Here is a 25,808-nt window from a genome sequence, read left to right as displayed (position 1 = left end):
GTCCAGTTCCTGATAGTCAGATTGAAGATGTCAGTGTTGAAGTACACCAGGATGAGGAGGATATCGGTGTTGCTGGCGCTGGGGAGGAAATTGACCAGGAGGATTCTGATGGTGAGGTGGTTTGTTTAAGTCAGGCACCCGGGGAGACACCTGTTGTCCGTGGGAGGAATAGGGCCATTGACATGCCTGGTGAAAATACCAAAAAAATCAGCTCTTCGGTGTGGAAGTATTTCAACAGAAATGCGGACAACATTTGTCAAGCCGTGTGTTGCCTTTGTCAAGCTGTAATAAGTAGGGGTAAGGACGTTAACCACCTCGGAACATCCTTCCTTTTACGTCACCTGCAGCGCATTCATCATAAGTCAGTGACAAGTTCAAAAACTTTGGGCGACAGCGGAAGCAGTCCACTGACCAGTAAATCCCTTCCTCTTGTAACCAAGCTCACGCAAACCACCCCACCAACTCCCTCAGTGTCAATTTCCTCCTTCCCAGGAATGCCAATAGTCCTGCAGGCCATGTCACTGGCAATTATGACGAGTCCTCTCCAGCCTGGGATTCCTCCGATGCATCCTTGCGTGTAACGCCTACTGCTGCTGGCGCTGCTGTTGTTGCTGCTGGGAGTCGATGGTCATCCCAGAGGGGAAGTCGTACTCGTAAGACCACTTTTACTACTTCCACCAAGCAATTGACTGTCCAACAGTCCTTTGCGAGGAAGATGAAATATCACAGCAGTCATCCTGCTGCAAAGCGGATAACTGAGGCCTTGGCATCCTGGGCGGTGAGAAACGTGGTTCCGGTATCCATCATTACTGCAGAGGCAACTAGAGACTTGTTGGGGGTACTGTGTCCCCGGTACCAAATACCATCTAGGTTCCATTTCTCTAGGCAGGCGATACCGAAAATGTACACAGACCTCAGAAAAAGACTCACCAGTGTCCTAAAAAATGCAGTTGTACCCAATGTCCACTTAACCACGGACATGTGGACAAGTGGAGCAGGGCAGGCTCAGGACTATATGACTGTGACAGCCCACTGGGTAGATGTATGGACTCCCGCCGCAAGAACAGCAGCGGCGGCACCAGTAGCAGCATCTCGCAAACGCCAACTCTTTCCTAGGCTTTGTATCACCGCTTTCCAGAATACGCACACAGCTAAAAACCTCTTACGGAAACTGAGGAAGATCATCGCAGAATGGCTTACCCCAATTGGACTCTCCTGTGGATTTGTGGCATCGGACAACGCCAGCAATATTGTGTGTGCATTAAATCTGGGCAAATTCCAGCACGTCCCATGTTTTGCACATACCTTGAATTTGGTGGTGCAGAATTATTTAAAAAACGAGAGGGGCGTGCAAGAGATGCTGTCGGTGGCCAGAAGAATTGCGGGACACTTTCGGCGTACAGGCACCACGTACAGAAGACTGGAGCACCACCAAAAACGCCTGAACCTGCCCTGCCATCATCTGAAGCAAGAAGTGGTAACGAGGTGGAATTCAACCCTCTATATGCTTCAGAGGTTGGAGGAGCAGCAAAAGGCCATTCAAGCCTATACAACTGAGCACGATATAGGAGGTGGAATGCACCTGTCTCAAGCGCTGTGGAGAATGATTTCAACGTTGTGCAAGGTTCTGCAACCTTTTGAACTTGCCACACGTGAAGTCAGTTCAGACACTGCCAGCCTGAGTCAGGTCATTCCCCTCATCAGGCTTTTGCAGAAGAAGCTGGAGACATTGAAGGAGGAGCTAACACAGAGCGATTCCGCTAGGCATGTGGGACTTGTGGATGGAGCCCTTAATTCGCTTAACAAGGATTCACGGGTGGTCAATCTGTTGAAATCAGAGCACTACATTTTGGCCACCGTGCTCGATCCTAGATTTAAAACCTACCTTGGATCTCTCTTTCCGGCAGACACAAGTCTGCTGGGGTTCAAAGAACTGCTGGTGACAAAATTGTCAAGTCAAGCGGAACGCGACCTGTCAACATCTACTCCTTCACATTCTCCCGCAACTGGGGGTGCGAGGAAAAGGCTCAGAATTCCGAGCCCACCCGCTGGCGGTGATGCAGGGCAGTCTGGAGCGACTGCTGATGCTGACATCTGGTCCGGACTGAAGGACCTGACAACGATTACGGACATGTCGTCTACTGTCACTGCATATGATTCTCTCCCCATTGAAAGAATGGTGGAGGATTATATGAGTGACCGCATCCAAGTAGGCACGTCAGACAGTCCGTACTTATACTGGCAGGAAAAAGAGGCAATTTGGAGGCCCTTGCAGAAACTGGCTTTATTCTACCTAAGTTGCCCTCCCACAAGTGTGTACTCCGAAAGAGTGTTTAGTGCCGCCGCTCACCTTGTCAGCAATCGGCGTACGAGGTTACATCCAGAAAATGTGGAGAAGATGATGTTCATTAAAATGAATTATAATCAATTCCTCCGTGGAGACATTCACCAGCAGCAATTGCCTCCACAAAGTACACAGGGAGCTGAGATGGTGGATTCCAGTGGGGACGAATTGATAATCTGTGAGGAAGGGGATGTACACGGTGATATATCGGAGGATGATGATGAGGTGGACATCTTGCCTCTGTAGAGCCAGTTTGTGCAAGGAGAGATTAATTGCTTCTTTTTTGGTGGGGGTCCAAACCAACCCGTCATTTCAGTCACAGTCGTGTGGCAGACCCTGTCACTGAAATGATGGGTTGGTTAAAGTGTGCATGTCCTGTTTATACAACATAAGGGTGGGTGGGAGGGCCCAAGGACAATTCCATCTTGCACCTCTTTTTTCTTTCATTTTTCTTTGCGTCATGTGCTGTTTGGGGGGTGTTTTTTGGAAGGGCCATCTTGCGTGACACTGCAGTGCCACTCCTAGATGGGCCAGGTGTTTGTGTCGGCCACTAGGGTCGCTTAGCTTACTCACACAGCTACCTCATTGCGCCTCTTTTTTTCTTTGCGTCATGTGCTGTTTGGGGAGTGTTTTTTGGAAGGGCCATCCTGCGTGACACTGCAGTGCCACTCCTAGATGGGCCAGGTGTTTGTGTCGGCCACTAGGGTCGCTTAGCTTACTCACACAGCTACCTCATTGCGCCTCTTTTTTTCTTTGCGTCATGTGCTGTTTGGGGAGTGTTTTTTGGAAGGGCCATCCTGCGTGACACTGCAGTGCCACTCCTAGATGGGCCAGGTGTTTGTGTCGGCCACTAGGGTCGCTTAGCTTACTCACACAGCTACCTCATTGCGCCTCTTTTTTTCTTTGCGTCATGTGCTGTTTGGGGAGTGTTTTTTGGAAGGGCCATCCTGCGTGACACTGCAGTGCCACTCCTAGATGGGCCAGGTGTTTGTGTCGGCCACTAGGGTCGCTTAGCTTACTGACACAGCTACCTCATTGCGCCTCTTTTTTTCTTTGCGTCATGTGCTGTTTGGGGAGTGTTTTTTGGAAGGGCCATCCTGCGTGACACTGCAGTGCCACTCCTAGATGGGCCAGGTGTTTGTGTCGGCCACTTGGGTCGCTTAGCTTAGCCATCCAGCGACCTCGGTGCAAATTTTAGGACTAAAAATAATATTGTGAGGTGTGAGGTGTTCAGAATAGACTGAAAATGAGTGGAAATTATGGTTATTGAGGTTAATAATACTTTGGGATCAAAATGACCCCCAAATTCTATGATTTAAGCTGTTTTTTAGGGTTTTTTGAAAAAAACACCCGAATCCAAAACACACCCGAATCCGACAAAGAAAATTCGGTGAGGTTTTGCCAAAACGCGTTCGAACCCAAAACACGGCCGCGGAACCGAACCCAAAACCAAAACACAAAACCCGAAAAATTTCCGGTGCTCATCACTAATTATACACCACAAATCGGGATATTACCTGCATTATAATGATCAGTGCCGTAACTAGACACTTTAGCGATGTGTTCAAGAAACCGCATCAACGCCCCCCCCCCCCCCCACCCCAGTGTGCGCCTTAGGCGTGCACAAAAAATGTAGGGGCATGGCTTCATGGGGAAGGGGCGTAGCCACAGAGCTCCTTTTTACATATCACGGCAGGTAGAGTCCCCTTAGACACAGTACAGCAGGTAGAGTCCACTTTTTACACATTAGGCAGCAGAGTCCCCTTTTTAAACATTACGGCAGACAGCGTCCCCTTTTTACACATTATGGCAGCAGAGCCCCCCTTTTTACACATTACGGCAGCAGAGCCCCCCTTTTTACACATTACGGCACAGAGCCCCCCATTTTATACATTATGGCAGCAGAGCCCCCTTTTTACACGTTACGGCAGCAGAAACCCCCTTTTTACACATTACGGCAGCAGAGCCCCACTTTTCACACATTACGGCAGCAGAGCCCCCCTTTTTACACATTAGGCAGCAGAGTCCCCTTTTTAAACATTACGGCAGACAGCGTCCCCTTTTTACACATTATGGCAGCAGAGCCCCCCTTTTTACACATTACAGCAGCAGAGACCCCCTTTTTACACATTACGGCAGCAGAGCCCCACTTTTTACACATTACGGCACAGAGCCCCCCATTTTATACATTACAGCAGCAGAGCCCCCTTTTTTACACATTACGGCAGCAGAGCCCCCCTTTTTACACATTAGGCAGCAGAGTCCCCTTTTTAAACATTACGGCAGACAGCGTCCCCTTTTTACACATTATGGCAGCAGAGCCCCCCTTTTTACACATTACGGCAGCAGAGCCCCCCTTTTTACACATTACGGCACAGAGCCCCCCATTTTATACATTATGGCAGCAGAGCCCCCTTTTTACACGTTACGGCAGCAGAAACCCCCTTTTTACACATTACGGCAGCAGAGCCCCACTTTTCACACATTACGGCAGCAGAGCCCCCCTTTTTACACATTAGGCAGCAGAGTCCCCTTTTTAAACATTACGGCAGACAGCGTCCCCTTTTTACACATTATGGCAGCAGAGCCCCCCTTTTTACACATTACGGCAGCAGAGACCCCCTTTTTACACATTACGGCAGCAGAGCCCCACTTTTTACACATTACGGCACAGAGCCCCCCATTTTATACATTACAGCAGCAGAGCCCCCTTTTTTACACATTACGGCAGCAGAGCCCCCCTTTTTACACATTACGGCAGCAGAGCCCCCCTTTTTACACATTACGGCAGGTAGAGTCCCCTTAAACACAGTACAGCAGGTAGAGTCCAGTTTTTATACATTACAGCAGCAGATCCCCCCTTTTTACACATTACGGCAGCAGAGCTCCCCTTTTTACACATTATGGCAGCGGATCCCCCCTTTTTACACATTACGGCAGCAGAGCCCCCCTTTTTACACATTACAGCAGCAGAACCCCCATTTTTACACATTACGGCAGCAGAGCCCCCCTTTTTACACATTACAGCAGCCGAACCCCCATTTTTACACATTACGGCAGCAGAGCCCCCCTTTTTACACATTACGGCAGCAGAGCCCCCCTTTTTACACATTACAGCAGCAGAACCCCTCTTTTTTCACATTACAGCAGACAGTCCCCCTTTTTAGACATTACGGCACAGAGCCCCCCATTTTACACATTACGGCAGCAGAACCCCCATTTTTACACATTACGGCAGCAGAGCCCCCCTTTTTACACATTACGGCAGCAGAGTCCTATATACAGTATATAGGAAAATGTGGTAATTGTCTGCTGTGTAGAACTGTAAAAAAAATGGCGATTTTTTTACAGCTAACGGGATCACTTACTAAACTAATAATATTTTAACCTGTGACCGTTGCAATGTGGTTTATGCGTTGGAGCGCAGGTTTACTCTACATTGGAAACACCACTGAGGCATTAATAACTCATATATGTGAACACGTAGATAATATACATACGGGTTTACTCACACACCCACTGTCGTTGCACCGTGACGCATGGCTGTGATGCTGCAAATACAGTGAATTTTTTTGGGGACTGGACAAGGTAACAATACATGGAGGTCTGGGGACTTAGGGGGTCATTCAGACTGGATCACTGCAGCGGCAACGATCGCAGTCTAAAGCCTGTACAGTGTGCACCCCCCCTGGAGTCCACTGAGACAGTTCTACACAGCAGGCAATTACCACGATCAGATCTGAATGACCCCCTTAGAAAACCACCTATCCAAAACTGATACGAGATGGGTGCATCATTTAATAACGATGCCACCTAGAGGTCTGAAAGCGGACTTGCAATCAAAATGCTTTCTCATTTAATTTGCTGTATTTCCATGTCTCTGCTATCTGTTTTGTGTTTGGAACACAGGCTGGGGTGTGTCCTGTAACTTGGGACGCATATATACATTGGTTTCAAAAGCCTGCCTGGACTTACAGACATGTGCGCTAGAAAATGGAAGCGTCATCACTTCTGGCATGTGAAGTTCAGTGCGACTTAGGTCGATATTCAATTACCCCGACAGCAAGTCGGGTGATAAGTGTCGCCGCCGGGGGCTATTTAATTAGCCCCGATAAGCCGGCGCGTGCCGGAAGGCGAAGCAAAATGCACGATAACAGCCCTATTTTCACCCGAAAATGGAGCCATTTCATCCAAAAACACACGGGTTTCACAGAACCTGTGTGTTTACGGGTGTAACAGTACGTTTTATCGGCCGAGCTAATCAAATAGCCGCAGCACCCGATGTCTCTTCAGGCCAAATTGAATATCCCGGTTAGTGAGGAATGAATGAGAACATCAGTAAGAAATGGGTGGTCCGCTGTAGATAAGGAAATGGCATCTTTATATAATATGGGACGTTGGCTATTGTGAAGAGACTGACCCACCAAAAAATAAGAATTTACTTACCGATAATTCTATTTCTCGTAGTCCGTAGTGGATGCTGGGGACTCCGTAAGGACCATGGGGAATAGCGGCTCCGCAGGAGACTGGGCACAAAAGTAAAGCTTTAGAACTACCTGGTGTGCACTGGCTCCTCCCCCTATGACCCTCCTCCAAGCCTCAGTTAGGATACTGTGCCCGGACGAGCGTACACAATAAGGAAGGATTTTGAATCCCGGGTAAGACTCATACCAGCCACACCAATCACACCGTATAACTCGTGATCTAAACCCAGTTAACAGCATGATAACAGAGGAGCCTCTAGAAAAGATGGCTCACTACAGCAATAACCCGATTTTTTGGTAACAATAACTATGTACCAGTATTGCAGACAATCCGCACTTGGGATGGGCGCCCAGCATCCACTACGGACTACGAGAAATAGAATTATCGGTAAGTAAATTCTTATTTTCTCTAACGTCCTAAGTGGATGCTGGGGACTCCGTAAGGACCATGGGGATTATACCAAAGCTCCCAAACGGGCGGGAGAGTGCGGATGACTCTGCAGCACCAAATGAGAGAACTCCAGGTCCTCCTCAGCCAGGGTATCAATTTTGTAGAATTTTACAAACGTATTTGCTCCTGACCAAGTAGCTGCTCGGCAAAGTTGTAAAGCCGAGACCCCTCGGGCAGCCACCCAAGATGAGCCCACCTTCCTTGTGGAGTGGGCATTTACAGATTTTTGGCTGTGGCAGGCCTGCCACAGAATGTGCAAGCTGAATTGTACTACAAATCCAACGAGCAATAGTCTGCTTAGAAGCAGGAGCACCCAGCTTGTTGGGTGCATACAGGATAAACAGCGAGTCAGATTTTCTGGCTCCAGCCGTCCTGGAAACATATATTTTCAGGGCCCTGACAACGTCTAGCAACTTGGAGTCCTCCAAGTCCCTAGTAGCCGCAGGCACCACAATAGGTTGGTTCAGGTGAAACGCTGAAACCACCTTAGGGAGAAACTGAGGACGAGTCCTAAATTCCGCCCTGTCCGAATGGAAAATCAGATAAGGGCTTTTACAGGATAAAGCCGCCAATTCTGACACGCGCCTGGCCCAGGCCAGGGCCAACAGCATGACCACTTTCCATGTGAGATATTTTAACTCCACAGATTTAAGTGGTTCAAACCAATGTGACTTTTGGAACCCAAAAACTACATTGAGATCCCAAAGTGCCACTGGAGGCACCAAAGGAGGCTGTATATGCAGTACCCCTTTTACAAACGTCTGAACTTCAGGGACTGAAGCTAGTTCTTTTTGGAAGAAAATTGACAGGGCCGAAATTTGAACCTTAATGGACCCCAATTTCAGGCCCATAGACACTCCTGTTTGCAGGAAATGTAGGAATCGACCTAGTTGAATTTCCTCCGTCGGGCCTTACTGGCCTCGCACCACGAAACATATTTTCGCCAAATGCGGTGATAATATTTTGCGGTTACATCCTTCCTGGCTTTGATCAGGATAGGGATGACTTCATCCGGAATGCCTTTTTTCCTTCAGGATCCGGCGTTCAACCGCCATGCCGTCAAACGCAGCCGCGGTAAGTCTTGGAACAGACAGGGTCCTTGCTGGAGCAGGTCCCTTCTTAGAGGTAGAGGCCACGGATCCTCCGTGAGCATCTCTTGAAGTTCCGGTTACCAAGTCCTTCTTGGCCAATCCGGAGCCACGAATATAGTGCTTACTCCTCTCCATCTTATCAATCTCAGTACCTTGGGTATGAGAGGCAGAGGAGGGAACACATACACTGACTGGTACACCCACTGTGTTACCAGAGCGTCTACAGCTATTGCCTGAGGGTCCCTTGACCTGGCGCAATACCTGTCGAGTTTTTCCCAACGGTTTATAATCATGTGGAAGACTTCTGGGTGAAGTCTCCACTCTCCCGGGTGGAGGTCGTGTCTGCTGAGGAAGTCTGCTTCCCAGTTGTCCACTCCCGGAATGAATACTGCTGACAGTGCTATCACATGATTTTCCGCCCAGCGAAGAATCCTTGCAGCTTCTGCCATTGCCCTCCTGCTTCTTGTGCCACCCTGTCTGTTTACGTGGGTGACTGCCGTGATGTTGTCCGACTGGATCAACACCGGCTGACCTTGAAGCAGAGGTCTTGCTAAGCTTAGAGCATTGTAAATGGCCCTTAGCTTCAGGATATTTATGTGAAGTGATGTCTCCAGGCTTGACCATAAGCCCTGGAAATTCCTTCCCTGTGTGACTGCTCCCCAGCCTCGCAGGCTGGCATCCGTGGTCACCAGGACCCAGTCCTGAATGCCGAATCTGCGGCCCTCTAGAAGATGAGCACTCTGCAACCACCACAGGAGGGACACCCTTGTCCTTGGTGACAGGGTTATCCGCTGATGCATCTGAAGATGCGACCCGGACCATTTGTCCAGCAGGTCCCACTGGAAAGTTCTTGCGTGGAATCTGCCGAATGGGATTGCTTCGTAGGAAGCCACCATTTTACCCAGAACCCTTGTGCATTGATGCACTGAGAGTTGGCTCGGTTTTAGGAGGTTCCTGACTAGCTCGGATAACTCCCTGGCTTTCTCCTCCGGGAGAAACACCGTTTTCTGGACTGTGTCCAGGATCATCCCTAGGAACAGAAGACGAGTCGTCGGAACCAGCTGCGATTTTGGAATATTGAGAATCCAATCGTGCTGCCGCAACACTACCTGAGATAGTGCTACACCGACCTCCAACTGTTCCCTGGAACTTACCCTTATCAGGGAATCGTCCAAGTAAGGGATAACTAAAATTCCCTTCCTTCGAAGGAATATCATCATTTCGGCCATTACCTTGGTAAAGACCCGGGGTGCCGTGGACCATCCATACGGCAGCGTCTGAACTGATAGTGACAGTTCTGTACCATAAACCTGAGGTACCCTTGGTGAGAAGGGTAAATTGGGACATGAAGGTAAGCATCCTTGATGTCCCGAGACATCATGTAGTCCCCTTCTTCCAGGTTCGCAATCACTGCTCTGAGTGACTCAATCTTGAATTTGAACCTCTGTATGTAAGTGTTCAAAGATTTTAGATTTAGAATCGGTCTCACCGATCCGTCCGGCTTCGGTACCACAACAGTGTGGAATAATACCCCGTTCCCTGTTGCAGGAGGGGTACCTTGATTATCACCTGCTGGGAATACAGCTTGTGAATGGCTTCCAAAACTGTCTCCCTGTCAGAAGGAGACATCGGTAAAGCCGACTTTAGGAAACGGCGAGGGGGAGACGTCTCGAATTCCAATTTGTACCCCTGAGATATCACCTGAAGGATCCAGGGGTCTACTTGCGAGTGAGCCCACTGCGCGCTGAAATTCATTGAGACGGGCCCCCCACCGTGCCTGATTCTGCTTGTAAAGCCCCAGCGTCATACTGAGGGCTTGGCAGAGGCGGGAGAGGGTTTCTGTTCCTGGGAACTGGCTGATTTCTGCAGCCTTTTTCCTCTCCCTCTGTCACGGGGCAGAAATGAGGAACCTTTTGCCCGCTTGTCCACGAAAAGACTGCGCCTGATAATACGGCGTCTTCTCATGTTGAGAGGCGACCTGGGGTACACACGTGGATTTCCCAGCTGTTGCCGTGGCCACCAGGTCTGAAAGACCGACCCCAAATAACTCCTCCCCTTAATAAGGCAATACTTCCAAATGCCGTTTGGAATCCGCATCACCTGACCACTGTCGTGTCCATAACCCTCTACTGGTAGAAATGGACAACGCACTTAGACTTGATGCCAGTCGGCAAATATTCCGCTGTGCATCACGCATATATAGAAATGCATCTTTCAAATGCTCTATAGGCAATAATATACTGTCCCTATCTAGGGTATCAATATTTTCAGTCAGGGAATCCGACCACGCCAACCCAGCACTGCACATCCAGGCTGAGGCGATTGCTGGTCGCAGTATAACACCAGTATGTGTGGATCCTTTCTATCAGCAGGATCCTTAAGGGCGGCCATCTCAGGAGAGGGTAGAGCCCTTGTTCTTACAAGCGTGTGAGCGCTTTATCCACCCTAGGGGGTGTTTCCCAACGCACCCTAACCTCTGGCGGGAAAGGATATAATGCCAATAACATTTTAGAAATTATCAGTTGTTATCGGGGGAAACCCACGCATCATCACACACCTCATTTAATTTCTCAGATTCAGGAAAACTACAGGTAGTTTTTCCTCACCGAACATAATACCCCTTTTTGGTGGTACTCGTATTATCAGAAATGTGTAAAACATTTTTCATTGCCTCAATCATGTAACGTGTGGCCCTACTGGAAGTCACATTTGTCTCTTCACCGTCGACACTGGAGTCAGTATCCGTGTCGGCGTCTATATCTGCCATCTGAGGTAACGGGCGCTTTAGAGCCCCTGACGGCCTATGAGACGTCTGGACAGGCACAAGCTGAGTAGCCGGCTGTCTCATGTCAACCACTGTCTTTTATACAGAGCTGACACTGTCACGTAATTCCTTCCAACAGTTCATCCACTCAGGTGTCGACCCCCTAGGGGGTGACATCACTATTACAGGCAATCTGCTCCGTCTCCACATCATTTTTCTCCTCATACATGTCGACACAAATGTACCGACACACAGCACACACACAGGGAATGCTCTGATAGAGGACAGGACCCCACTAGCCCTTTGGGGAGACAGAGGGAGAGTTTGCCAGCACACACCAGAGCGCTATATATATACAGGGATAACCTTATATAAGTGTTTTTCCCCTTATAGCTGCTGTATTGTTAATACTGCGCCTAATTAGTGCCCCCCTCTCTTTTTTAACCCTTTCTGTAGTGTAGTGACTGCAGGGGAGAGCCAGGGAGCTTCCCTCCAACTGAGCTGTGAGGGAAAATGGCGCCAGTGTGCTGAGGAGATAGGCTCCGCCCCTTTTTCGCGGACTTTTCTCCTGCTTTTTTATGGATTCTGGCAGGGGTTAAAATTCATCCATATAGCCCTGGGGGCTATATGTGATGTATTTTCGCCAGCCAAGGTGTTTTTATTGCTGCTCAGGGCGCCCCCCCCCTAGCGTACTGCACCCTCAGTGACCGAAGTGTGAAGTGTGCTGAGGAGCAATGGCGCACAGCTGCAGTGCTGTGCGCTACCTTGGTGAAGACAGGACGTCTTCTGCCGCCGATTTTCCGGACCTCTTCTGTCTTCTGGCTCTGTAAGGGGGCCGGCGGCGCGGCTCTGGGACCATCCATGGCTGGGCCTGTGATCGTCCCTCTGGAGCTAATGTCCAGTAGCCTAAGAAGCCCAATCCACTCTGCACGCAGGTGAGTTCGCTTCTTCTCCCCTTAGTCCCTCGATGCAGTGAGCCTGTTGCCAGCAGGTCTCACTGAAAATAAAAAACCTAAAACTAAACTTTTCACTAAGCAGCTCAGGAGAGCCACCTAGTGTGCACCCTTCTCGTTCGGGCACAAAAATCTAACTGAGGCTTGGAGGAGGGTCATAGGGGGAGGAGCCAATGCACACCAGGTAGTTCTAAAGCTTTACTTTTGTGCCCAGTCTCCTGCGGAGCCGCTATTCCCCATGGTCCTTACAGAGTCCCCAGCATCCACTTAGGACGTTAGAGAAAACAATTAAAAACAAAGGTGGAAAGCTAAATAGAGACGGATTAATTGCCCAATACGTGGCTCACCTTGTGGCAAAGGGATTTACTCAAAGGTCCGGAACTAATTACAGTGAAGTGTTTTCCCCTGTCGCAAGGTGCAGTACCCTACATGTGACAATTGCTATATCTGCACGGATTCGGTATGACTTACTGACGGTTGGGATCCCAGTGGTCAGGAGACCGACGCCGGAATCCCGACAGCAGCGCATTGTTTCCACTTGTCACACTTTGGGCCCGGATTTTATCCTCACTGCAAGTGGAATCGCATGGGCACCTTTACACATGTGCAGTCTGCCGAGAATCGCTCAATTGCAAAAACAAATTAGGGGCCTAATTCAGACCTGACTGCAGCAGCAAATTTGTTCTCTAATGGGCAAAACCATGTGCAGTGCATGTGGGGCAGATGTAACATGTGCAGAGAGAGATTTGGGTGGGTTATGTTGTTTCTATGCAGGGTAAATACTGGCTGCTTTATTTCTACACTGCAATTTAGATTTCAGTTTGAACACCCCCCACCCAAATCTAACTCTGTCTGCACATGTTACATCTGCCCCACCTGCACTGCACATGTTACATCTGCCCCACATGCACTGCACACGGCTTTGCCCATTTGAGAAAAAGTTTGCTGTTGCAATCAGGTCTGAATTAGGCCCTATATGACTTGCTATTGTATCAACTAGATTTTGATCCAGCAGATCTTAATTGTGAATTAATGGAAGAAATCTTTATGGAGCCACCAGAGCACTGTGATAAAACTTTGTCTCCTGAAGGAAAAGTACCGTATGCCTGATTATCAATTCATTATATGGCTTATAACAAAGTGGCGGATATTTGCAGATATGGACTTTGAAAGATCAGAAACAGATCATTGTCTATACCAGTGGTTCTCACACTGTGTGCCGGTGCCACGAGGCTGTTACAGGGGTGCCCTGGGTTGGTGGTCCGGGACCAGTAAAATGTTCTGGTAAATGTATCAGGCAAAACCAACCATAAACTATGCGGACAAAGAGAAGCAAATCGAGACCCTCACCCCTCAACTGAACCTAAGGGTGACATATGAGCACCATTTCTTTCAATCTTTCTAAATTTCTTAATAAAAAACGCTTGGCCCAGGGGAGCCACGAAAACAATTCTGATACTCTAGGGCACAATGATTCCTTCAAGTTTTGGAACCACTGGTCTATACCACAAATCCATAGGAGGAAACACTTTCCTTGTCATTGTGTATGAGAATCATACTTACCTACTTTCTGGCTGTCCCCAGGGAGCAGGTGTGAGGGTGTATGCAGGGTGTGAGAGATGCACAGGGTGTAGATACAGGGTGTGATGTGCATACAGGGTGTGAGAGAGGCACAGGGTATGTATACAGAGTGTGAGGAGTATACAGGATGTGTATACAGGGTGTGAGGTGTATACAGGGTGTGGGAGATGCACAGGGTGTATATACAGGGTGTGATGTGTATACAGGGTGTGAGAGAGGCACAGGGTATGTATACAGGGTGTGAGGAGTATACAGGGTGTGTATACAGGGTGTGAGAGATACACAGGGTATGTATACAGGGTGTGAGGTGTATACAGGGTGTGTATACAGGGTGTGAGAGATACACAGGGTATGTATACAGAGTGTGAGGAGTATACAGGGTGTGTATACAGGGTGTGAGAGATACACAGGGTATGTATACAGGGTGTGAGGTGTATACAGGGTGTGGGAGATGCACAGGGTGTAGATACAGGGTGTGATGTGTATACAGGGTGTGAGAGAGGCACAGGGTATGTATACAGAGTGTGAGGAGTATACAGGGTGTGTATACAGGGTGTGAGAGATACACCGGGTATGTATACAGGGTGTGAGGTGTATACAGGGTGTGGGAGATGCACAGGGTGTATATACAGGGTGTGATGTGTATACAGGGTGTGAGAGAGGCACAGGGTATGTATACAGGGTGTGAGGAGTATACAGGGTGTGTATACAGGGTGTGAGAGATACACAGGGTATGTATACAGGGTGTGAGGTGTATACAGGGTGTGGGAGATGCACAGGGTGTATATACAGGGTGTGATGTGTATACAGGGTGTGAGAGATGCACAGGGTGTATATACAGGGTGTGATGTGTATACAGGGTGTGAGAGATGCACAGGGTATGTATACAGGGTGTGAGGTGTATATACAGGGTGTGAGGTGTATACAGGGTGTAAGAGATGCACAGGGTATGTATACAGGGTGTGGGAGATGCACAGGGTGTAGATACAGGGTGTGATGTGTATACAGGGTGTGAGAGAGGCACAGGGTATGTATACAGGGTGTGAGGAGTATACAGGGTGTGTATACAGGGTGTGAGAGATACACAGGGTATGTATACAGGGTGTGAGGTGTATACAGGGTGTGGGAGATGCACAGGGTGTATATACAGGGTGTGATGTGTATACAGGGTGTGAGAAATGCACAGGGTGTATATACAGGGTGTGATGTGTATACAGGGTGTGAGAGATGCACAGGGTATGTATACAGGGTGTGAGGTGTATATACAGGGTGTGAGGTGTATACAGGGTGTAAGAGATGCACAGGGTATGTATACAGGGAGTGAGGTGCACAGGGTCTATATACAGGGTGTGAAAGGTGCACAGAGTGTATATACTGGGTGTGAGAGGGGCACAGGGTGTATATACAGGGTGTGAGAGGGGGCACAGGGTGCATTACATACAGGGAGTGAGGGGCACAGGGTGTATATACAGGGAGTGAGGGGCACAGGGTGTGTATATACAGGGTGTGAGAGGGGCACAGGGTGTATATACAGGGTGTGAGAGGGGCACAGGGTATGTATATAGGGTGTGAGGTGCACAGGGTGTATATACAGGGTGTGAGAGGGGCACAGGGTGTATATACAGGGAGTGAGGGGCACAGGGTGTATATACAGGGAGTGGGGGGCACAGGGTGTATATACAGGGTGTGAGAGGGGCACAGGGTGTGAGAGGGGCACAGGGTGTATATACAGGGTGCGAGAGGGGCACAGGGTATGTATATAGGGTGTGAGGTGTACAGGGTGTATATACAGGGTGTGAGGTGCACAGGGTGTATATACAGGGTGTGAGAGGGGCACAGGGTATGTATATAGGGTGTGAGATGCACAGGGTGTATATACAGGGTGTGAGGTGCACAGGGTGTATATACAGGGTGCGAGAGGGGCACAGGGTATGTATATAGGGTGTGAGGTGTACAGGGTGTATATACAGGGTGTGAGGTGCACAGTGTGTATATAGGGTGTGAGAGGGGCACAGAGTATGTATACAGGGAGTGAGGTGCACAGGGTGTATATACAGGGTGTGAGGGGCACAGGGTGTATATACAGGGAGTGGGGGGCACATTGTGTATATACAGGGTGTGAGAGGGGCACAGGGTGTATATACAGGGTGTGAGGGGCACAGGGTGTATATACAGGGAGTGGGGGGCACAGTGTGTATATACAGGGTGTGAGAGGGGCACAGGGTGTATTATGTACAGGGAGTGAGGGGCACAGGGTGTATATACAGGGTGTGAGAGGGGCACAGGGTGTATATACAGGGAGTGAGGGGCACAGGGTGTATATACAGGGAGTGGGAGGCACAGGGTGTATATACAGGGAATGAGGGGCACAGGGTGTATATACAGGGAGTGGGGGGCACAGGATGTATATACACGGAGTGGGGGGCACAGGGCATAGTTGCCTACCCTCCCTCATTCTGCAGGAGACTCCCTGAAATAGAAGCAATCTCCCTCACTCCCTGAAAAGTCCATCAATCTCCCTGATTGCACCTTACCCCCATTATGTAGCTATTACATTCTTGGGGAAAAAAGAAATCAGAGCTACATACATTCAAATGGGATCATTAGCGCCATTTCCCTGCATTGGTTATAATAAGGCAGAATGATCCCTATGGCCACTTACAGTATATGGAACCTCTTGTAAAACACAATACACAAACAAATCCTGCAAAATATCAGCGTCTTTTTTTCAACAAGTAGATCTTACTGACTTTGGGGCTCATTTACATTTGGATGTAAATAATTTTCATGACATGCCTCTCCGATGTAGCAGTGTGCGCCCGCGCTGATAGGTGTTACGTTCACAGTCTCCCTGACATGCTTTTTCAAAAGTAGGCAAGTATGGCACAGGGTGTATATACAGGGTGTGAGAGGGGCACAGGGTGTATATACAGGGTGTGAGAGGGGCACAGGGTGTATATACAGGGAGTGGGGGGCACAGGGTATATACAGGGAGTGGGGGGCACAGGGTATATACAGGGTGTGAGAGGGGCACAGGGTGTATATACAGGGTGTGAGGGGGCATACTAAAAGGAATGTCACTCTGGTCTGCATAAACAGAATGCCAATTGGCTATAATGGGAGTAGATTGAACATTTATGTATATTTCATAAAATCTTAAATTTATATACTATATCTTCAGCACACTTCCTCCGAAGGTGATGTCACATATTATAAATCCAGAATGACGCGGAATGACGGCGGTTTTCTATGGAATGACAGCTGTTTTATTTGACGCCCTAAGCGAAATTAGCAATAAACCAATGCATATTGCTCAAGGATCATAGAAAAGGATCATATGGCTTAGGGGATCATAGAACAATCGGGGTTTTATATGGGACATATGCAGTGCTTTCATGCTAATTTTGCTTAGGGGCGGTGGATAAAACAGCTGTCATTCCATTGCAAACCGCCGTCATTCCGCATTATGGGGGTCATTCCGAGCTGATCGCTAGCTGCCGTTGTTCGCAGCGTAGCGATCGGGCTAAAATCGGCATTTCTGCGCATGCGTATGGGCCGCAGTGCGCACGCGCGACGTACTTTCACACAAACCTATGCAGTATCACACAAGGTCGAGCGACTCTTTTCAGTCACTCTGCTGATCGGTGAGTGATTGACAGGAAAGGGGCGTTTCTGGGCGGAAACTGACCGTTTTCTGGGAGTGTGCTAAAAAAATGCAGGCGTGTCAGGATAAAATGCGGGAGTGGCTGGAGAAACGGGGGAGTGGCTGGCCGGACGCAGGGCGTGTATGTGACGTCAAAGCAGGAACTAAACAGTCTGAAGTGATCGCAAGGTAGGAGTAGGTCTGGAGATGCTCAGAAACTGCATGAAAATATGTTGGAGCACTTCTGCTATGCTAAGATACACTCCCAGAGGGCGGCGGCCTAGCGTGCGCAATGCTGCTAAAAGCAGCTAGCGAGCGAACAACTCGGAATGAGGGCCTGTGTGACATGTATAGTAGGGTATAGATGTAGGCGGACGCATATGGAAAAGGCTTAGTATGTGTGCTTAGGGCAGGGGTGGGGAGCTTTTTTCTACCGAGGACCATTTGGATATTTATAAAATCCTTCGGGGGCAATACAAAAATTCTCAACTTAAAAAATGACCCTGCCCCCCAGTAGGTCTGCCCCTTAGAGGTACTGTGTGTGTGCGCCATACAAATGCCCCTCACAGTGCCAGGTATACAGATGTCCCCACAGTGCCAGGTATACAGATGTCCCCACAGTGCCAGGTATACAGATGCCCCCCCCCTCCCCTCCGCGCTGCTTACCATGCTCCTTTCGGCGGGACACGGAGGAGAGCGCGGATATGTTGGGCGGTGGTGTGTAGGACTTGAAACCAGCCGCCGGTTCGAGAGCCAATTAGAGCTCACGGATCGGCAGCCGCGGCTCCTGATTGGCTGCCGGTCCGCGAGCTCTGATTGGCTCACGGACCGGCGGCTGGTTTGAAGTACTACACGCCGCCGCTCCCACCCGACAGCCGCGCTCTCCTCCCTGTTCTGACAGCTGAGACACGCTGCCGCCGGACTGAGCGGCAGCGTGTCTCACTGACACAAGCTGGTGGGCCGGACCAAACGGCTTCCGGCCCGCGGGCCGGAGGTTCCCCACCCCTGGCTTAGGGGATCATAGAACAATCAGGGTTTATATGGGACCTATGCATTGGTTTATTGCTAATTTTGCTTAGGGACGGTGGATAAAACATCTGTCATTCCATAGTAAACCGCCGTCATTCTGGATTTATAATATGTGACTTCACCTTAGGAGGAAGTGTGCTGAAGATATAGTTCATAAGTTCAAAGTTTTTATTTTACTATACATAAATGATCAATCTACTCCCATTATACCGTAGCCAATCGGCATTCCCTGTATGCAGACCAGAGTGTCATTCCTTTTAGTATGTCCCGGGTGTGAGACACTCTCCTGGTAATGTATGATTGCCATCACCTGTGGTGAGCCGGGTAATGGATAAGCAAGCAAGCATGTTCTCCCTCATGGAGACGGTCAGGCAGGCAAGTATGGAATACGGACAGATGAGTGACAGGCAAGTGCCCACTTCTAAAATGGCGGCGAGCGGCGTGTCAAGAGGCGTGTCCTGGGCTGTTGTCAGGGCAGAAACCGCGACATGGCTGAAGTAAATCCATTGGTTGTCCTGCACTGACGTCACGCTCCAATTGCAACATAGATTCCCCCGTCACATTCCCGCCCCGCCTGCCAGGGCGGGGTCAGTGACGTTTTACCTCCTGATTGGCTGCAGCAGTAGAGGGGAAGCAATATGGCGGGGACAACGCTGAGTAGAGCGTGGTTGCGGGTTGGTGCAGTGTCCGGGGCTCTGGCGGTGACTGCTGGGGCTTATGGTGCACACGGTAATAGGGGGCTGCCTCATCTACCCCACCTGGTCCTCAGGGGCTCAAGTCCGCCGTTAAACCGTCTCTATGATGCCCACTTCCGGGGTCTCTACCCTGCTATTCCCCCCTACATCTCTCTGGTGGCCACTTCCGGGGTCTCTCTGCCCTTCTATCCCCCTCACATCCCTCTGGTGGCCACTTCAGGGGTCCTTCTACCCTGCCATCCCCCTCATCTCTCTGGTGGCTTCCTGTGTCCCTGTATACCCTGGGGCGCTCACCCTCTGCACCCCCTTAGTATAATCCTTATGGACTTTGTATATCAGGGCGGTCACTAGGGTGGGTAAACGGGGCCACTGGCCTGGGCGCGGTGATTAGGGGACGTCTGTGTCACTGAAAAAATGGGACTTATGTCTGTGTTACCTGGAGATGCACCTGACAGCTGTCGTCGTGTCCTCTGGTCTCACCCCGTTCTCAGTTTCCTGGTCACTGCCCCCCTCTGTGACATCACCAGCGCAGGAGGCGGGGCAGGGTGCGATATTGCCAGCCTGCAACGCTGCTATTTATAACACTGCGATAAGCGTACCGGAAGGCGAGTGGCTGTGGCAGGACTTCACGCCACCATCCTTGTAGGCTGACGTGGTGGTCCTCATAGACCTGTATGGTGAGGGCGGAATCTGGCGACTGCGCTATCTCAGGATGGGGTCAGCGTTACCTCTCAGTGGGATCCAGCAAGCACAAGCCACGGGTTGGTTCTAAATCGGAGTGGGAGAAGGGACCTTCTGATTTCTCTAGGGGAGGAGACGCGTCACCAGGGGGAGACGCTATGGCCGAACAGAGTACCCGAAAAGTAGCCTCGCGGGCACGCTTTGCTCTCCACGCTTCGGGCTCGGTGGCTCGCTCCGCTCGCCACCTGATTACTAAAGGTAATAGTTGGTGGCGTGGATAGTAGAGGAACTATCTCGCTGGCCTAGCTCCTCCCCCTAATGTCATGGCTCCTCCCCCTGACGTAAAGGTCCCTTAGGCCACTTGGATCTAGCATCTACCACAAGCCACGTCCTCCTCTTGCTGGTGACGTTTACCTACCGGCGAGAGGGAATAAATATCCACCATGGATGGTTCTTGTGCGGAGTCTGGAGGTGGTTATAGATCAGTGCGATATGTAGCTGCGCAATGATCGCTGCCACAGCCACTGAGCCCCAAAGATGAATACACTCCTATGTATCCTATGCATATATATCTGTATCTGCTCCCCTCTCTGCGCTGTGTGTGCCTGTACTGTATGGGGCTGTGTGTGCCGTTACTGTATGGAGCTGTGTGTGCCGTTACTGTATGGAGCTGTGTGTGCCATTACTGTATGGGGCAGTGTGTGCCTGTACTGTATGGGGCAGTGTGTGCCGTTACTGTATGGAGCTGTGTGTGCCATTACTGTATGGGGCAGTGTGTGCCTGTACTGTATGGGGCAGTGTGTGCCGTTACTGTATGGGGCTGTGTGTGCCTGTACTGTATGGGGCTGTGTGTGCCGTTACTGTATGGGGCAGTGTGTGCCGTTACTGTATGGGGCAGTGTGTGCCGTTACTGTATGGGGCTGTGTGTGCCGTTACTGTATGGGGCAGTGTGTGCCGTTACTGTATGGGGCAGTGTGTGCCGTTACTGTATGGGGCTGTGTGTGCCGTTACTGTATGGGGCTGTGTGTGCCGTTACTGTATGGGGTATGTACTGTTACTGTGTGGAGGGCTATGTGACGGTACTGTATGGGGTATGTACTGTTACTGTGTGGAGGGCTATGTGACTGTACTGTATGGGGTATGTACTGTTACTGTGTGGAGGGCTATGTGACGGTACTGTATGGGGTATGTACTGTTACTGTGTGGAGGGCTATGTGACTGTACTGTATGGGGTATGTACTGTTACTGTGTGGAGGGCTATGTGACTGTACTGTATGGGGTATGTACTGTTACTGTGTGGAGGGCTATGTGACGGTACTGTATGGGGTATGTACTGTTACTGTGTGGAGGGCTATGTGACTGTACTGTATGGGGTATGTACTGTTACTGTGTGGAGGGCTATGTGACGGTACTGTATGGGGTATGTACTGTTACTGTGTGGAGGGCTATGTGACGGTACTGTATGGGGTATGTACTGTTACTGTATGGAGGGCTATGTGACGGTACTGTATGGGGTATGTACTGTTACTGTGTGGAGGGCTATGTGACTGTACTGTATGGGGTATGTACTGTTACTGTGTGGAGGGCTATGTGACTGTACTGTATGGGGTATGTACTGTTACTGTATGGAGGGCTATGTGACTGTACTGTATGGGGTATGTACTGTTACTGTGTGGAGGGCTATGTGACTGTACTGTATGGGGTATGTACTGTTACTGTGTGGAGGGCTATGTGACTGTACTGTATGGGGTATGTACTGTTACTGTGTGGAGGGCTATGTGACTACTGTATGGGGTATGTACTGTTACTGTGTGGAGGGCTATGTGACGGTACTGTATGGGGTATGTACTGTTACTGTGTGGAGGGCTATGTGACGGTACTGTATGGGGTATGTACTGTTACTGTGTGGAGGGCTATGTGACTGTACTGTATGGGGTATGTACTGTTACTGTGTGGAGGGCTATGTGACTGTACTGTATGGGGTATGTACTGTTACTGTGTGGAGGGCTATGTGACTGTACTGTATGGGGTATGTACTGTTACTGTGTGGAGGGCTATGTGACGGTACTGTATGGGGTATGTACTGTTACTGTATGGAGGGCTATGTGACTACTGTATGGGGTATGTACTGTTACTGTGTGGAGGGCTATGTGACTACTGTATGGGGTATGTACTGTTACTGTGTGGAGGGCTATGTGACGGTACTGTATGGGGTTTGTACTGTTACTGTGTGGAGGGCTATGTGACTGTACTGTATGGGGTATGTACTATTACTGTGTGGAGGGCTATGTGACTGTACTGTATGGGGTATGTACTGTTACTGTGTGGAGGGCTATGTGACTACTGTATGGGGTATGTACTGTTACTGTGTGGAGGGCTATGTGACTGTACTGTATGGGGTTTGTACTGTTACTGTGTGGAGGGCTATGTGACGGTACTGTATGGGGTATGTACTGTTACTGTGTGGAGGGCTATGTGACTACTGTATGGGGTATGTACTGTTACTGTGTGGAGGGCTATGTGACGGTACTGTATGGGGTATGTACTGTTACTGTGTGGAGGGCTATGTGACGGTACTGTATGGGGTATGTACTGTTACTGTGTGGAGGGCTATGTGACTGTACTGTATGGGGTATGTACTGTTACTGTGTGGAGGGCTATGTGACTGTACTGTATGGGGTTTGTACTGTTACTGTGTGGAGGGCTATGTGACGGTACTGTATGGGGTATGTACTGTTACTGTGTGGAGGGCTATGTGACTGTACTGTATGGGGTTTGTACTGTTACTGTGTGGAGGGCTATGTGACTGTACTGTATGGGGTATGTACTGTTACTGTGTGGAGGGCTATGTGACGGTACTGTATGGGGTATGTACTGTTACTGTGTGGAGGGCTATGTGACGGTACTGTATGGGGTTTGTACTGTTACTGTGTGGAGGGCTATGTGACTGTACTGTATGGGGTTTGTACTGTTACTGTGTGGAGGGCTATGTGACGGTACTGTATGGGGTTTGTACTGTTACTGTGTGGAGGGCTATGTGACTGTACTGTATGGGGTATGTACTGTTACTGTGTGGAGGGCTATGTGACTGTACTGTATGGGGTATGTACTGTTACTGTGTGGAGGGCTATGTGACTGTACTGTATGGGGTATGTACTGTTACTGTGTGGAGGGCTATGTGACTGTACTGTATGGGGTATGTACTGTTACTGTGTGGAGGGCTATGTGACGGTACTGTATGGGGTATGTACTGTTACTGTGTGGAGGGCTATGTGACGGTACTGTATGGGGTATGTACTGTTACTGTGTGGAGGGCTATGTGACTGTACTGTATGGGGTATGTACTGTTACTGTGTGGAGGGCTATGTGACTGTACTGTATGGGGTATGTACTGTTACTGTGTGGAGGGCTATGTGACTACTGTATGGGGTATGTACTGTTACTGTGTGGAGGGCTATGTGACGGTACTGTATGGGGTATGTACTGTTACTGTGTGGAGGGCTATGTGACTGTACTGTATGGGGTTTGTACTGTTACTGTGTGGAGGGCTATGTGACTGTACTGTATGGGGTATGTACTGTTACTGTGTGGAGGGCTATGTGACGGTACTGTATGGGGTATGTACTGTTACTGTGTGGAGGGCTATGTGACTGTACTGTATGGGGTATGTACTGTTACTGTGTGGAGGGCTATGTGACTGTACTGTATGGGGTATGTACTGTTACTGTGTGGAGGGCTATGTGACTGTACTGTATGGGGTATGTACTGTTACTGTGTGGAGGGCTATGTGACTGTACTGTATGGGGTATGTACTGTTACTGTGTGGAGGGCTATGTGACTGTACTGTATGGGGTATGTACTGTACTGTGTGGAGGGCTATGTGACTGTACTGTATGGGGTATGTACTGTTACTGTGTGGAGGGCTATGTGACTGTACTGTACTGACGTATGGGGTATGTACTGTTACTGTGTGGAGGGCTATGTGACTGTACTGTATGGGGTATGTACTGTTACTGTGTGGAGGGCTATGTGACTGTACTGTATGGGGTATGTACTGTTACTGTGTGGAGGGCTATGTGACTGTACTGTATGGGGTATGTACTGTTACTGTGTGGAGGGCTATGTGACTGTACTGTATGGGGTATGTACTGTTACTGTGTGGAGGGCTATGTGACTGTACTGTATGGGGTATGTACTGTTACTGTGTGGAGGGCTATGTGACTGTACTGTATGGGGTATGTACTGTTACTGTGTGGAGGGCTATGTGACTGTACTGTATGGGGTATGTACTGTTACTGTGTGGAGGGCTATGTGACTGTACTGTATGGGGTATGTACTGTTACTGTGTGGAGGGCTATGTGACTGTACTGTATGGGGTATGTACTGTTACTGTGTGGAGGGCTATGTGACGGTACTGTATGGGGTATGTACTGTTACTGTGTGGAGGGCTATGTGACTGTACTGTATGGGGTATGTACTGTTACTGTGTGGAGGGCTATGTGACTGTACTGTATGGGGTATGTACTGTTACTGTGTGGAGGGCTATGTGACTGTACTGTATGGGGTATGTACTGTTACTGTGTGGAGGGCTATGTGACGGTACTGTATGGGGTATGTACTGTTACTGTGTGGAGGGCTATGTGACTGTACTGTATGGGGTATGTACTGTTACTGTGTGGAGGGCTATGTGACGGTACTGTATGGGGTATGTACTGTTACTGTGTGGAGGGCTATGTGACGGTACTGTATGGGGTATGTACTGTTACTGTGTGGAGGGCTATGTGACGGTACTGTATGGGGTATGTACTGTTACTGTGTGGAGGGCTATGTGACGGTACTGTATGGGGTATGTACTGTTACTGTGTGGAGGGCTATGTGACGGTACTGTATGGGGTATGTACTGTTACTGTGTGGAGGGCTATGTGACGGTACTGTATGGGGTATGTACTGTTACTGTGTGGAGGGCTATGTGACGGTACTGTATGGGGTATGTACTGTTACTGTGTGGAGGGCTATGTGACGGTACTGTATGGGGTATGTACTGTTACTGTGTGGAGGGCTATGTGACTGTACTGTATGGGGTATGTACTGTTACTGTGTGGAGGGCTATGTGACTGTACTGTATGGGGTATGTACTGTTACTGTGTGGAGGGCTATGTGACGGTACTGTATGGGGTATGTACTGTTACTGTGTGGAGGGCTATGTGACGGTACTGTATGGGGTATGTACTGTTACTGTGTGGAGGGCTATGTGACGGTACTGTATGGGGTATGTACTGTTACTGTGTGGAGGGCTATGTGACTGTACTGTATGGGGTATGTACTGTTACTGTGTGGAGGGCTATGTGACGGTACTGTATGGGGTATGTACTGTTACTGTGTGGAGGGCTATGTGACTGTACTGTATGGGGTATGTACTGTTACTGTGTGGAGGGCTATGTGACGGTACTGTATGGGGTATGTACTGTTACTGTGTGGAGGGCTATGTGACTGTACTGTATGGGGTATGTACTGTTACTGTGTGGAGGGCTATGTGACGGTACTGTATGGGGTATGTACTGTTACTGTGTGGAGGGCTATGTGACGGTACTGTATGGGGTATGTACTGTTACTGTGTGGAGGGCTATGTGACGGTACTGTATGGGGTATGTACTGTTACTGTGTGGAGGGCTATGTGACGGTACTGTATGGGGTATGTACTGTTACTGTGTGGAGGGCTATGTGACTGTACTGTATGGGGTATGTACTGTTACTGTGTGGAGGGCTATGTGACTGTACTGTATGGGGTATGTACTGTTACTGTGTGGAGGGCTATGTGACTGTACTGTATGGGGTATGTACTGTTACTGTGTGGAGGGCTATGTGACTGTACTGTATGGGGTTTGTACTGTTACTGTGTGGAGCGCTATGTGACGGTACTGTATGGGGTATGTACTGTTACTGTGTGGAGGGCTATGTGACTGTACTGTATGGGGTATGTACTGTTACTGTGTGGAGGGCTATGTGACGTACTGTATGGGGTATGTACTGTTACTGTGTGGAGGGCTATGTGACTGTACTGTATGGGGTATGTACTGTTACTGTGTGGAGGA

The 25,808-nt window shown here is 49.4% G+C and overlaps 1 protein-coding gene across 1 annotated transcript in view; it reads left to right on the top strand.

The window, feature by feature from the left end:
* Positions 1-18,915: 18,915 nt before the first annotated feature.
* TMEM256 (transmembrane protein 256) overlaps positions 18,916-25,808 on the top strand; it is a 32,746-nt gene continuing 25,853 nt past the window's right edge. The window contains exon 1 of the mRNA XM_063930108.1: positions 18,916-19,101. Coding sequence (XP_063786178.1) covers positions 18,979-19,101 — 123 coding nt within the window. The 5' untranslated portion in view covers positions 18,916-18,978. The remainder of the gene's footprint in view (positions 19,102-25,808) is intronic.

The sequence above is a fragment of the Pseudophryne corroboree genome, chromosome 6 (assembly GCF_028390025.1).
Source record: "Pseudophryne corroboree isolate aPseCor3 chromosome 6, aPseCor3.hap2, whole genome shotgun sequence".
Classification (NCBI taxonomy): Eukaryota; Metazoa; Chordata; class Amphibia; order Anura; family Myobatrachidae; genus Pseudophryne; species Pseudophryne corroboree.
This window is presented reverse-complemented; position numbering and strand designations above follow the sequence as displayed.